This window comes from Heterodontus francisci, chromosome 2 (genome assembly GCF_036365525.1).
Source record: "Heterodontus francisci isolate sHetFra1 chromosome 2, sHetFra1.hap1, whole genome shotgun sequence".
Taxonomy (NCBI): domain Eukaryota; kingdom Metazoa; phylum Chordata; class Chondrichthyes; order Heterodontiformes; family Heterodontidae; genus Heterodontus; species Heterodontus francisci.
In genome coordinates this window covers 107051446-107063469 of record NC_090372.1, presented here as the reverse complement: position 1 = coordinate 107063469, position 12024 = coordinate 107051446, and the positions used below count along the sequence as shown (strand labels likewise).

Here is a 12024-nt window from a genome sequence, read left to right as displayed (position 1 = left end):
TAACAGGAAGCAGAGAGTGCGGATAAATGAGTGCTATTCTGGTTGGCAATCAGTCACTAGTGGTGTGCCTCAGGGATCAGTGTTGGGACCGCAATTATTTACAATTTATATAGATGATTTGGAGTTGGGGACCACGTGTAGGGTGTCAAAGTTTGCAGATGACACTAAGATGAGTGGCAGAGCAAAGTGTGCAGATGACTGTGAAACTTTGCAGAGGAACATAGATACATTGAGTGAGCGGGCAAAGGTCTGGCAGATAGAATACAATGTTAATAAATGTGAAGTCATTCATTTCGGTAGGAGTAACAGTAAAACAGATTATTACTTGAATGGTAAAAAGTTGCAGCATGCTACTATGCAGAGGGACCTGGGTGTCCTTGTGCATGAATCGCAGAAGGTTGGTCTGCAGGTACAGCAAGTAATTAGGAAGGCAAATGGAATTTTGTCCTTCATTGCTAAAGGGATTGAGTTTAAAAGCAGAGAGGTTATGTTGCAGCTGTATAAGGTACTGGTGAGGCCGCACCTGGAGTACTGTGTGCAGTTTTGGTCTCCTTACTTGGGAAAAGATATACTGGCACTGGAGAGGGTGCAGAGGAGGTTCACTAGGTTGATTCCGGAGTTGAGGGGGTTGGCTTATGAGGAGAGACTGAGTAGATTGGGATTATATTCATTGGAGTTCAGAAGAATGAGGGGGGGATCTTATTGAAACATATAAAATCATGAAGGGAATAGATAAGATACAAGTAGAGAGGATGTTTCCACTGGCAGGTGAAGCTGGGACAAGAGGGCATCGCCTCAAGATTAGAGGGAGCAGATTTAGGACTGAATTAAGAAGGAACTTCTTCACCCAGAGGGTTGTTAATCTATGGAATTCCTTGCCCAGTGAAGTAGTTGACGCTTCTTCAGTAAATGTCTTTAAAGCTAAGGTAGATATCTTTTTGAACAATAAAGGAATTAAGGGATACGGTGGGAGCGCGGGTAAGAGGATCTGAGTCCACGAAAAGATCAGCCATGATCTTCTTGAATGGTGGAGCAGGCTCAAGGGGCCGGACGGCCTACTCCTACTCCAAGTTCTTATGATCTTATGATTTCACATCAAAGGGGCAGTCCACCCTTCTAGCACAGAAGAAGTGTCTCTATCCCTCCCCTTCTCCTGAAGTACCAACATAACCATCTTGAACAGCTGGCATCTACTGTTGAAGGCGATCCAGTTTTACTTGAATCTGCCACCAGTTCCTTTGAGTCTGCAGATGATTCAATAAATAAGCTGAGTTGGCTGCAACTGGAATTCCTAAGATGCTATAATAGCTATTTTGGCCATCCTATATGCACATTCATCAAAATGATTCAGGCTGGTTGCATATGGCAGCTGGTCTACACAGAATCAAGTGTACATAGTTTAAATATGGGGGAGGTCTCCCAAGATCCTTAGCCCATTGCAATATAAAAGTACTTTATGCTATCCTGACAATCGCACTTTAACTGAAATCTTTACTCAATTAAGCTTTTAAATATATTTTATTGAAAACCATTTTGGCCTGCATCCAAATTGCAATGTAGCATAATTCTGTTCTTTACAAAGGTTAAAATGTCTTATAGGTCATTTTAATTTTAAGTAAATATATTTGTCCCTTTTATTTTTCTAGCAAAATATTATTAGCATTCTGTGGTGATAGTAGATTGATGAGTAACTTAGAAACAGGTAATGTGGAAACTTTTTTTTGTACTGCCTATATTTTAAATTTCCATAACATGAAGCAAGTTTCATAGGGAAATGTGCCCTTCAGTTTTAAATAGTCTTAGAAAATACTAATACCATGACAAGAAGATTGGAATAGGTAGTTATAGATTGTCGTGCTCCATAAACAAATTCCTGATGAGAAAATCATGGCTAGTGTACAAAAATTGGTTGGTCCATCTTCAGCACATGTTGACTTCTGTTTTATAGAGGGATTGAGAATATTGAGAATAATGGATGATAACCAGATTGCATGAGTCTCAATGAGGAACTGAGAAACCACTTCATTTGGCTGTTAATGAACTATTATGATCAGACTTCAGATTTTTAATTAAGTCTTTGTTAAAGTACCATCATGAAAATATTAAGCAGGGGGAGATAATGAAAAAGGGAATATGTAACTCCAGGCCAGGTTTGACAGGCTAATGTTACGGAATTTCCATTTTTTTGTGTTAATACTTAGGAATCTATATTTTTAAAAGCTAAAAAAGGATTTCATGGATATTGAAACATCTGGAGATAGCTGAACTTTATGGATGCTTTTTTCAAAAGGTCAACAAGAAGTTCCTGGTTTTGACCAGTAAGCAAATACTGAAAAGCAGGTGATTTCAAGTTAACACCACTGGGGGTTTGACTTAAGAGCTATTCTTTGTTGTGACAATAGAGAATTATGACAAGCATGAGACTTGCTTGGAAAAGTTTAGTTTCACTTTGAACTGTTAACAGTTGGAATTGGAATTTGATACAGACCTGCCAGGAGTTCAGAAGAAAACTGTTACCTCTTTTTGAAGAATCCCTGCTCTTGAGAAGCAAAAGCCTGTATGAAGTGGTACTGTTGCCTCCTGCACTTTTGAAGAAACCTTGAATATTTGCAGAAGCCTTGCATCTTCAAATGAACTTTGTATCGAGTGTGTGTGAGATCTGACACCTTTGCTGCTGCACACCTGCTGTAAGGCCTATGTGAAGCCTTCTGCAGTTGAATTTCTCTGCCTACCTAAACAGATTGTTCATCAACCTCACCTGGAAAAATTCCTAGTACAGCCAACTATTCGACTTTGGGACACCTCGCCAATTCAAAGGACTTCGATTTCTTCTCTTAAGTAAAAGTTTTTTTCAATTCCTTCTATTGCTTTGTAACAGCTGTAAACAAAAATCCCTTTTTCCCCAGTTCACTGGTTTTTGGATGTATGTGTGTGAGGGCTAGGAGAATAGTACGGGGCTTTAATATTTCAATACACGTATATATTTTCTTTATTATTGGGTAAGACTTGGTTTATAATAAATGGATAATTTTGTTTATTCAAGAAATCTGGTTGGTACGCTTCATTCTGGGGACAAATAGGGTATTTAAAATGTTTCGGTTAAGTGGGAAATTTATTGAAATGTTGTGACCTGTGGCGAAGTGGGACTGAATTAACAGTACACTCCTCCCACCTTAGTCGCAACACTATATATATCCAACATAGTCAAAGTAGTGAATAATATAGAAATATTTTCTGCCCACTGTATGGGTATAACAACTATTACTGGTTATCTTGCTGTATAGGAGGAGAAGGTGGCCTGAGAAGTGTATAATTCACAACTAGCAAAGTCGATGGGTGCATTGCAATGGATTCAGCTATCGGGACGTAAGCAGGCTTGGGCAGAGCAGGGGACTTGAACTTGAGAAGTGTCGTCTGATTGGAGTCCTGCAATGGACAGTTTTCCATCAGCACTGCAATACCAATAGCCCTTGGCATTTCTGCTACAAGGTCCATCCAGGCAACAGATTTGCTGTTTGTGGGATCTTGTTGCATTGAAAGTGGCTGCCATATTTATCTGCATGGCAAGAGTGACTTTGAAAATGCACTTCTAAAGTGCAATTCAATAGCCAGAAGTCTAGAAAGATGCTATATCAATGCAAGTTCTTTCTTTCTTTAACCTGTATATTTTGGCCTCTCATAAACCCCTCAATTGGTATCCTTTCATCAACAGTGCTCTGTACTTTCTCCTCAATCTCTCTCTCTCCAATCTTCATTATTTTCTTATCAGTGAGAAAATTTGGCTGGTCAATCCACTGACTAGTTTGTTTTCCTGTTATGTGCATTACCTTCATATATAAGAACTTGAATATTGTGGCTTAGAAAATTTCATCAATGTGTAGGTGATCTATATAAACCAAGAAGATTGCATGTTTGATTTCTGGGCAATGCAAAATTCCAGATACTGGGGCTATTCGGGCATCATTACAATCAACTCCAGTATTCCTAGGTTAGATGGGAATTATCAGCCAGCTTTTCACTTCTGATCTCTATCCAGAAACATCTGGAAGTATGGATGTTGAGGACAGGATGGAGCTAAGCTACAATGCACCACCGTGCCTTTTCCCACCCCCATCCTATAGTTGAATAACCAGCTAACTCATTTTAAGATTCATATAAGAATAATGGGCACTTGGGTGAGACATTAGAGGGCAACTGGTACTTTTGGCAAGGATTAAAGCCTTTCAAGAAAAGAGTGAAAAGATAAAAGTATATTTATAAGAGTAGTATGGATTGAGACAGTATGATTCAGCCCATTGGTAAACTCCTCTTTGCCGTCATAGTAGGTAATTTGCTATTTTCACTTGCATCACCTTACTTCCTGAACCCTTGCAAACATTTCTGTGTGAGATCAATAATTTTACATATATCTTTAATAGCTACATCTTTCCTTTGTGTGTATGCTGTCTTGTGCTCTGGTTTACGGATATATCCTCGCCTTAATTTTTGTGCTCTTTTTACTAAAATTTATAACTTCTTTTGTGCCTCCTGCCAGGTTTCCTTGTTGTGGATTACGAGTTCACACACTCTGATATATTGCCACCCTTGTTACCTCTGGATCATGCTCAAGTGCTGCCTTCATATACCAAAAGGCTGCACCTTTTTTTGCTGCAATGCATTTTACAATGGCATGCAGGGCATCAGGAGAAAAGTTAACTTTTCAAACCTGTTGCTCAACAATTTTGCAAAAATACTATGCTCTCCATACCTGGATCAACAAACTTTAATTTGTGATTAAATGGCTTGGTGACTGTCTGAAAGATATTCAGAGATCATTGCTTACATTATTGTGACTATTGGCACCACGGGTGGCCCAGCTGCACAGGAGGGAAGAAAGAAGAGTGGAAGAGCAATAGTGATAGGGGATTCATTAGCTAGGGGAACAGCGTGACTCCAGGATGGTATGTTGCCTCCCTGGTCCCAGGGTTAAGGATGTCACAGAGCGGCTGCAGGACATTCTTCTGGGGAAGGGTGAACAGCCGGAGGTCGTGATACACATTGATACCAATGATGTAGGCAGGAACAGGGATGAGGTCCTGAAAACAGATTTTAGGGAGCTAGGAAAGAGATTAAAAAGCAGGACCTCAAAAGCAGTAATCACAGGATTACTCCCAGTGCCATGTGCTAGTGAGCATCGGAATAGGAGATTGAGCGATTGGAGACATGGCTGGCGAATTGGTGTAGGAGGCAGGGCATCAGATTGCTGAGACATTGGAACTGGTTCTAGGGCAGGTACAACCTGTACAAAATGGACAGATTGCACCGTAGCAGAACTGAGACTAACATCCTCTCAGGGAGATTTGCTAGTGCTGTGGGATAGGGTTTAAACTAGTTTGGCAGGCGGATGGGAACCTCAGAAGGAGCTCAGATTAGCGCGAAGCAAAACTGGTAACAGGAAGTAGAAAAGTAGTAAGCAAAATTAGGTACAGATGAAGCAAAGGCAAGCATTAAATAGGATCAGAATGCAGAAGAATATTAAAAAGACAAAGTTCAGGGCAGTCTATCTGAATGCATGCAGCATTTGCAACAAGGTAGATGATTTGAAGGCACAAATAGAGGAAAATGGGTATGATTTAATTGCCATTACATAGATGTGGTTACAAGGTGACCAAGACTGGGAACTGAATATTCAAGGATATTCGTCATTTAGGAAGGATAGGCAAAAGCAAAAAGGAGGTGGGGTAGTGCTCTTAATAAGGGATGAGATCAGTACATTAGTGATAGAAGATCTCGGGTCAAAGAATCAAGATGTAGAATCAATCAGAAACAGCAAGGAGCATTGGTGGGAATTGTTTATAGGCCACCAAACAGTAGTGGTAATGTTGGGCATGATATAACTCAGGGAATTAGAGGTGCATGTAACATGGGTAATATAGTAATAATGGGCAACTTCAATTTACATATAGACTGGGTAAACCTAATTAGCACTAATACTGTGGAGGTGGAGTTCCTGAAGTGTGTATGGGATGGGTTTCTGGAGCAGAACATTGAAGCACCAACTAGGATTGGGCTATTTTAGATTTAGTATTATGCAATGAGAAAGGGATAATTAATAACCTTGCTGTAAATGAGTCTTTGGGAAATACCATAATATGACAGAATTTTACATTAAATTTGAAAGTGATATAGTTCATTCTGAAACTAGGGTCTTAAATCTGAATAAAGGAAACAATGAAGTTATGAAGGGCAAGTCGGCTATGGTGGATTGGGAAAATTCAAAAAATATTTGACAGACAGTTAATAGCTGGTATTTAAAGACGTATTACATGATTTACAGCAAATATGCATTCCTCTAATACACAAAAACCCAACAGGAAAGATGAATCAATCATGGCAAACAAAATAAATTAAAGATTGCATTAGATCAAAGGAAGTGGCTTATAAGGTTACCAGAAAAAGTGGTAAGCTCGAGGATTGGGAGCAATTTAGAATCCAGCAAAGGATGACCAAGAAACTGATAAAGAAAGGGCAAGAGAATATGAATGCATGCTAGCAAGAAACATAAAGGTGGACTGCAAAAGCTTCTTTAGGTATGTGAAAAGGAAAAGATTAGCTAGGACAAATGTTGGTCCATTATAGGCAGAGACAGGAGAATCTATAATGGAGAATAAGGAAATGGGGGAGAAACTAAACAATTAATTTGTGTCTGTCTTCACAGAGGAAAATACAGAAAATCTCCCAGAAGTACCAGGGAACCAAGGGACTTGTGAAAATGAGGAACTGAAAGAAATTAATATGAATAAAGAGGTAGTACTCGAAAAATTAACTGGATTGAAGGTTGATAAATCCCCTGGACCAGATGAGCTACACCCCAAAGTGTTGAAGGAGGTAACTATAGGTGGTTGGTGGCTATCTTTTCAAAATTTTACAGATTCTGGAAAGGGTCTTGAAGACCGGAAAGTTGCAAGTGTAATCCCACTATTTAAGAAAGAAGGAAGAGAGAAATGGGAAACAACAGACGTATTAGTTTGAGATCAGTAGTCGAGAAAATGTCAGAATCTATTAAAGTATGTGATAACTAGACACTTAGAAAATAATATGATTGGGCAGCCTCACAGCTCCAGCGAGCCGGGTTCAATTCCGGGTACTGCCTGTGTGGAGTTTGCAAGTTCTCCCTGTGTCTGCGTGGGTTTCCTCCGGGTGCTCCGGTTTCCTCCCACATGCCAAAGACTTGCTGGTTGATAGGTTAATTGGCCATTATAAATTGCCTCTAGTATAGGTAGGTGGTAGGTAAATATAGGGACAGGTGGGGATGTGGTAGGAATATGGAATTGGTGTAGGATTATTATAAGTGGGTGGTTGATGGTCGGCACAGACTTGGTGGGCCGAAGGGCCTGTTTCAGTGCTGTATCTCTAAACTAAACTAAACCCTGTTGGAGTTTTTTGAGCATGTTACTTGTAGCATAGCTAAAGGAGAACCAGTGGATGTGTTGTATTTGGATTGTGACAGCCATGTGGAGTGACGTGGGTGGTTTCCCACTGTTCAACTCCCCACCTGATTACAAGTGTATTTATATTAAGAGTTTAGCCCCTTTGTGTTTTATTTTTCAAATAGACAGCGACAGGTTTTCTTGTAGGTTTTTAAAAACAGAACGTCAATTGTTTATTGATCAATATGCCTTATCCCAAAATTGTCACAACCTCATTCACTCACTGTCACACACACAAACACACACACACACACACACACACACACACACACACACACACACAAGAAACAACAGAGTATGGAAAGAGGAAGGTGGGTTTTTGTGGGGGAGAAGGTTTATGATAAATCTGTTGAATTCTCTTCAGACTCAAAGTCCAGATAGTAAAACTGTCACTTCTCGCCTCCTGTTAGGAGACATTCTGGTTTCTTCCCCATGGTAATCACACAATGGCCCAGGATGTGGCTACTTCACAACTCCTTTGTTTTAGAAGAAGACATTCAATTCTGGAATGTTTCTATGATAGTTGTGAGATAGGTTTCATTATCACATTTTGGCTTTGAAGATTTGTTCTTTGTCTTTGACAGACTATTTGAATATACAAAAGGTTAATCCCTTTCTCTTTGTGGCCATTTTGGACCATTGTTCATTGTTAAAAATAAAGGTTCATTTTTTTAAAGACAGGCAGTTTTTTCATAACTCTTCAGAGTTACTCTGTGGATGCTGTATCATCACACCTCCAATGTGCATGACAGGGTTTTTCAGAAGGCTTTTGATGAGATCCTACACAGGTGGTTAGTAAAAAAAAAAATTAGAGCATATGGGATTTGTGGTGGGGGGGTGGTGGGTGGTGGTAATATACTGATATGGATTGAGAATTGGTTGACAGACAGAAAATAGAGTGTAGGAATAAACGGTCATTCTTAGGATGACAGGCTGTTATTAGTGGGGTACCGCAAGGATCAGTGCTGGGTCACAACTGTTCACAATCGATATAAATGATTTGGATGTGGGGACCTAATGTAATATTTCCAAATTCGCTGATGCCACAAATCTTGATGGAATGTAAGTTGTGTGGAGGATGCAAGGAGGCTTCAAGGGGACTTGGACAGGCAAAGTGAATGGGCAAGAACGTGGCAGATGGAATTTAATGGGAATGAGTGTGAAGTTATCCACTTTGGTAGAAAAAGTAGAAAGACAGAGTATTTCTTAAATGGTGAAAGGTTGGGAAGTGTTGATGTCCAGAGGGATCTGGGTCTCCTTGTTCACGAGTCACTAAAAGCTAGTATGCAGGTGCAGCAAGCAATTAAGAAGGCAAATGGTATGTTTGCCTTCATTGCAAGGGGATTGAGCGCAAGAGTAAAGATGTCTTGCTGCAGTTGTATGGAGCCTTGGTGAGACTGCACCCGGAGTAGTGTGTATTATTTTGGTCTCCTTAGCTAAGGAAGGATATACTTGCCATTGAGGAAGTACAACGGATGTTCACCAGACTAAGCCCTGGGATGGCGGGATTGTCTTATGAGGAGAGATTGAGGAAACTGGGCCTGTATTCTCTAGAATTTGGAAGAATGAGAGGTGATCCCATTGAAACTTACAAAATTCTTTCAGTGCATGACAGGGTGGATGTAGATAGGATGTTTTTCCTGGTTGGTGAGTCTTGAACCAGGGGACATAGTCTCAAAATAAGGGGTAGGCCATTTAAAACTGAGATGCGGAGGAATTTCTTCACTCAGAGGGTGGTGAATCTTTGGAGTTCTCTACCGCAGAGGGCTGTGGAAGCTCAATCATTGAGCATGTTCAAGACAGAAATCAAATGACATCAAGGGATATGGGGATAGTGCGAGAAAGTGGCATTGAGGTAGGTGATCAGCCATCATCTAATTGAATGGCAGAGAAGGCTCGACAGGCTGAATGGCCTACTGCTCCTATGTTCCTTTGTTCCTATTTTTGCATTCCTGTTAAACAGACACACATGCCACAATATTGCACTTCTCAAAACTCTGCCTTCCTGGCTTTTGTTAAGTAGATCATAAAAATGATGAATAAAAGGAGGAAAATATAGCCCAAAGTGAGAAGGGCCTCCTTTAGAGGCTAACAATGAAGTTATCTATACTGCAGCCTGCTGCATACTGATGATAATGCAAAGTGATGGGCTGGACCATCCACAGCCCCAGGGTGGCTCTGTCTGATGCTGAGTTCTCAAACAAAGCTGATTACTTTCCAAAAATTAGAACAGGAAATGGGGTAGGTAATCCATGTAAAAGCAGTGGCTTTACAAGCTGTGGCATTTGCATTTGGTTAGTAATATGCTGCTGGTAAATATACTCTTGAAAATCTGTTGGATTTATGAACAAAACTATACCATATTTATCAACTTGTTTTTTTGTGCAGAAAACATACAGTGATAAAATGTTAGCTGAGCAATGTTGAATACTATTTTCTGCCTTGCCATTAAGAAGTTAAGCACTTTAAAATAGAATCATAGAGTCGTACAGCATAGAAACAGGCCCTTCGGCCCACTGCGTCCATGCCGACCATAATGCCCATCTATACTAATCCCACCTGCCTGCATTAATTCCATGTCACTCTGTGCCTTGCTCATTCAAGTACCTGTCCAGATGGCTCTGAAATGTTGCCACTGTTCCTGCCTCCACCGCCTCCTCTGGCAGCTCATTCCAGATACTCACTATTCTTTTTGTGAAAAATTTATCCCTTTGATCCCCTTTAAACCTCCTCCCTCTCACCTTAAATCTATTCTCTCTAGTTTTAGTCACCCCTACCATGGGAAACAGACTCTGGCTATCTAACCTATCTATGCCTCTCATAATTTTATATACCTCTATCATGTCCCCTCTCAGCCTCCTTTGCTCCAGGGAAAACAGACCCAGCCTATCTAATCTCTCTTTATAACTCAAGTCCTCCAAACCAGGCAACATCCTTGTGAATCTTTTCTGCACCCTCTCTAGCTTAATCACATCTTTCCTGTAGTGCGGCGACCAGAACTGCACACAGTACTCCAAGTGCGGCCTAACCAACGTTATGTACAACTGTAACATGATGTCCCAACTTTTGTACTCAGTGTCTCGGCCGATGAAGGCAAGCATGCCATACGCCTTCTTCACCACCCTGTCTACCTGTGTTGCCACTTTCAGAGAGCTATATACTTGCACCCCAAGGTTTCTCTACTCAACAACACTCCCCAGGGCCCTGCCATTCACTGTATATGTCCTGCCCTGTTTTAACTTCCCAAGATGCATCACTTTGCACTTGTCTGCGTTAAATTCCATTTGCCAATCCCTTGCCCACATTCCCAGTTTATCTCTATCCTGTTGTAACCTTAGACAACCTTCTTCACTGTCCGCTATACCACCAATTTTGGTGTCATCTGCAAACTTACTAATCGTGCCCCCTACATTCACATCCAAGTCATTAATATATATGACAAACAACGGAGGGCCCAGCACCGATCCTTGCGGCACACCACTGGTCACTGGCCTCCAATCTGAAAAACAACCCTCCACTACCACCCTATGCCTCCTATCACCAAGCTAATTTTGTATCCAATTGGCTAGCTCACCCTGGATCCCATGTGTTCGAACCTTCTTGACCAGTCTACCATGCAGGACCTTGTCAAAGGCCTTGCTAAAGTCCATGTAGACAACGTCCATCGCCCTGCCCTCGTCAATCCTCTTGGTCAGCGCCTCGAAAAACTCAATCAAATTCGTGAGACATGATTTCCCACGCACAAAGCCATGCTGACTATCCCTAAGCCTTTCCAAATGCATATAAATCCTGTCTCTCAGAATCTCTTCCAATACCTTTCCCACTACTGATATAAGGCTCACTGGCCTGTAGTTCCCTGGCTTATCCCTGCTGCTCTTCTTAAATAAAGGCACAACATGAGCTATCCTCCAGTCTTCCAGTACCTCACCCGTGGCTAACGATGATACAGAAATTTCTGCCAGGGCCCCAGCAATCTCCTCCCTTGCTTCCCATAGCATCCTCAGATACACCTGGTCAAGCCCTGGGGATTTATCCACCTGAATGTGCTTCAAAACCTCCAACACCTCCTCCTTTGTAATGTTGAAATGCTCCAGGATATCGCTGTTCCCTCCCTTGAACTCGCAAGTTTCCATGACCTTCTCCACAATAAATACAGATGAGAAGTATTCATTTAAGACCTTGCCCATTTCCCGTGGCTCCACACATAGATTACCACACTGATCCTTAAGGGGATCTACTCTCTCCCTAGCTACCCTTTTACTCTTAATATACTTATAGAATCTTTTAGGATTCTCCTTTATCTTATCTGCCAGGGAAATCTCATGGCCTCTTTTTGCCCTCCTAATTTCCTTCTTAAGTGTACTCCTACATCCCCTATACTCCTCGAGGGACTCATTTGATCCCAGCTGCCTATACCTGACATATGCCTCCTTCTTTGTCCTGACCAGACCCTCAATATCCCTCGTCAACCAAGGTTCCCTAAACTTGCCAGCCTTGCCCTTCCATCTAACGGGAACATGCCGGCCTGAACTCTTCCTATCTCACTTTTAAAAGC

The 12024-nt window shown here is 41.2% G+C and overlaps 1 protein-coding gene across 10 annotated transcripts in view; it reads left to right on the top strand.

Moving 5' to 3' along the window:
• arl4aa (ADP-ribosylation factor-like 4aa) overlaps positions 1-12024 on the top strand; it is a 100678-nt gene that overhangs the window by 24148 nt on the left and 64506 nt on the right. For 9 of the 10 annotated variants that reach the window (XR_010968665.1, XR_010968666.1, XR_010968662.1 and 6 more), the window contains exon 2: positions 6698-6867. Coding sequence is in view for 4 of the 10 variants with exons in the window: in XM_068009472.1 (XP_067865573.1) it covers positions 6698-6867 (170 nt within the window). In the remaining 6 variants the exon portion in view is untranslated. The remainder of the gene's footprint in view (positions 1-6697; positions 6868-12024) is intronic. The other variant, XR_010968664.1, reaches the window with a different exon arrangement.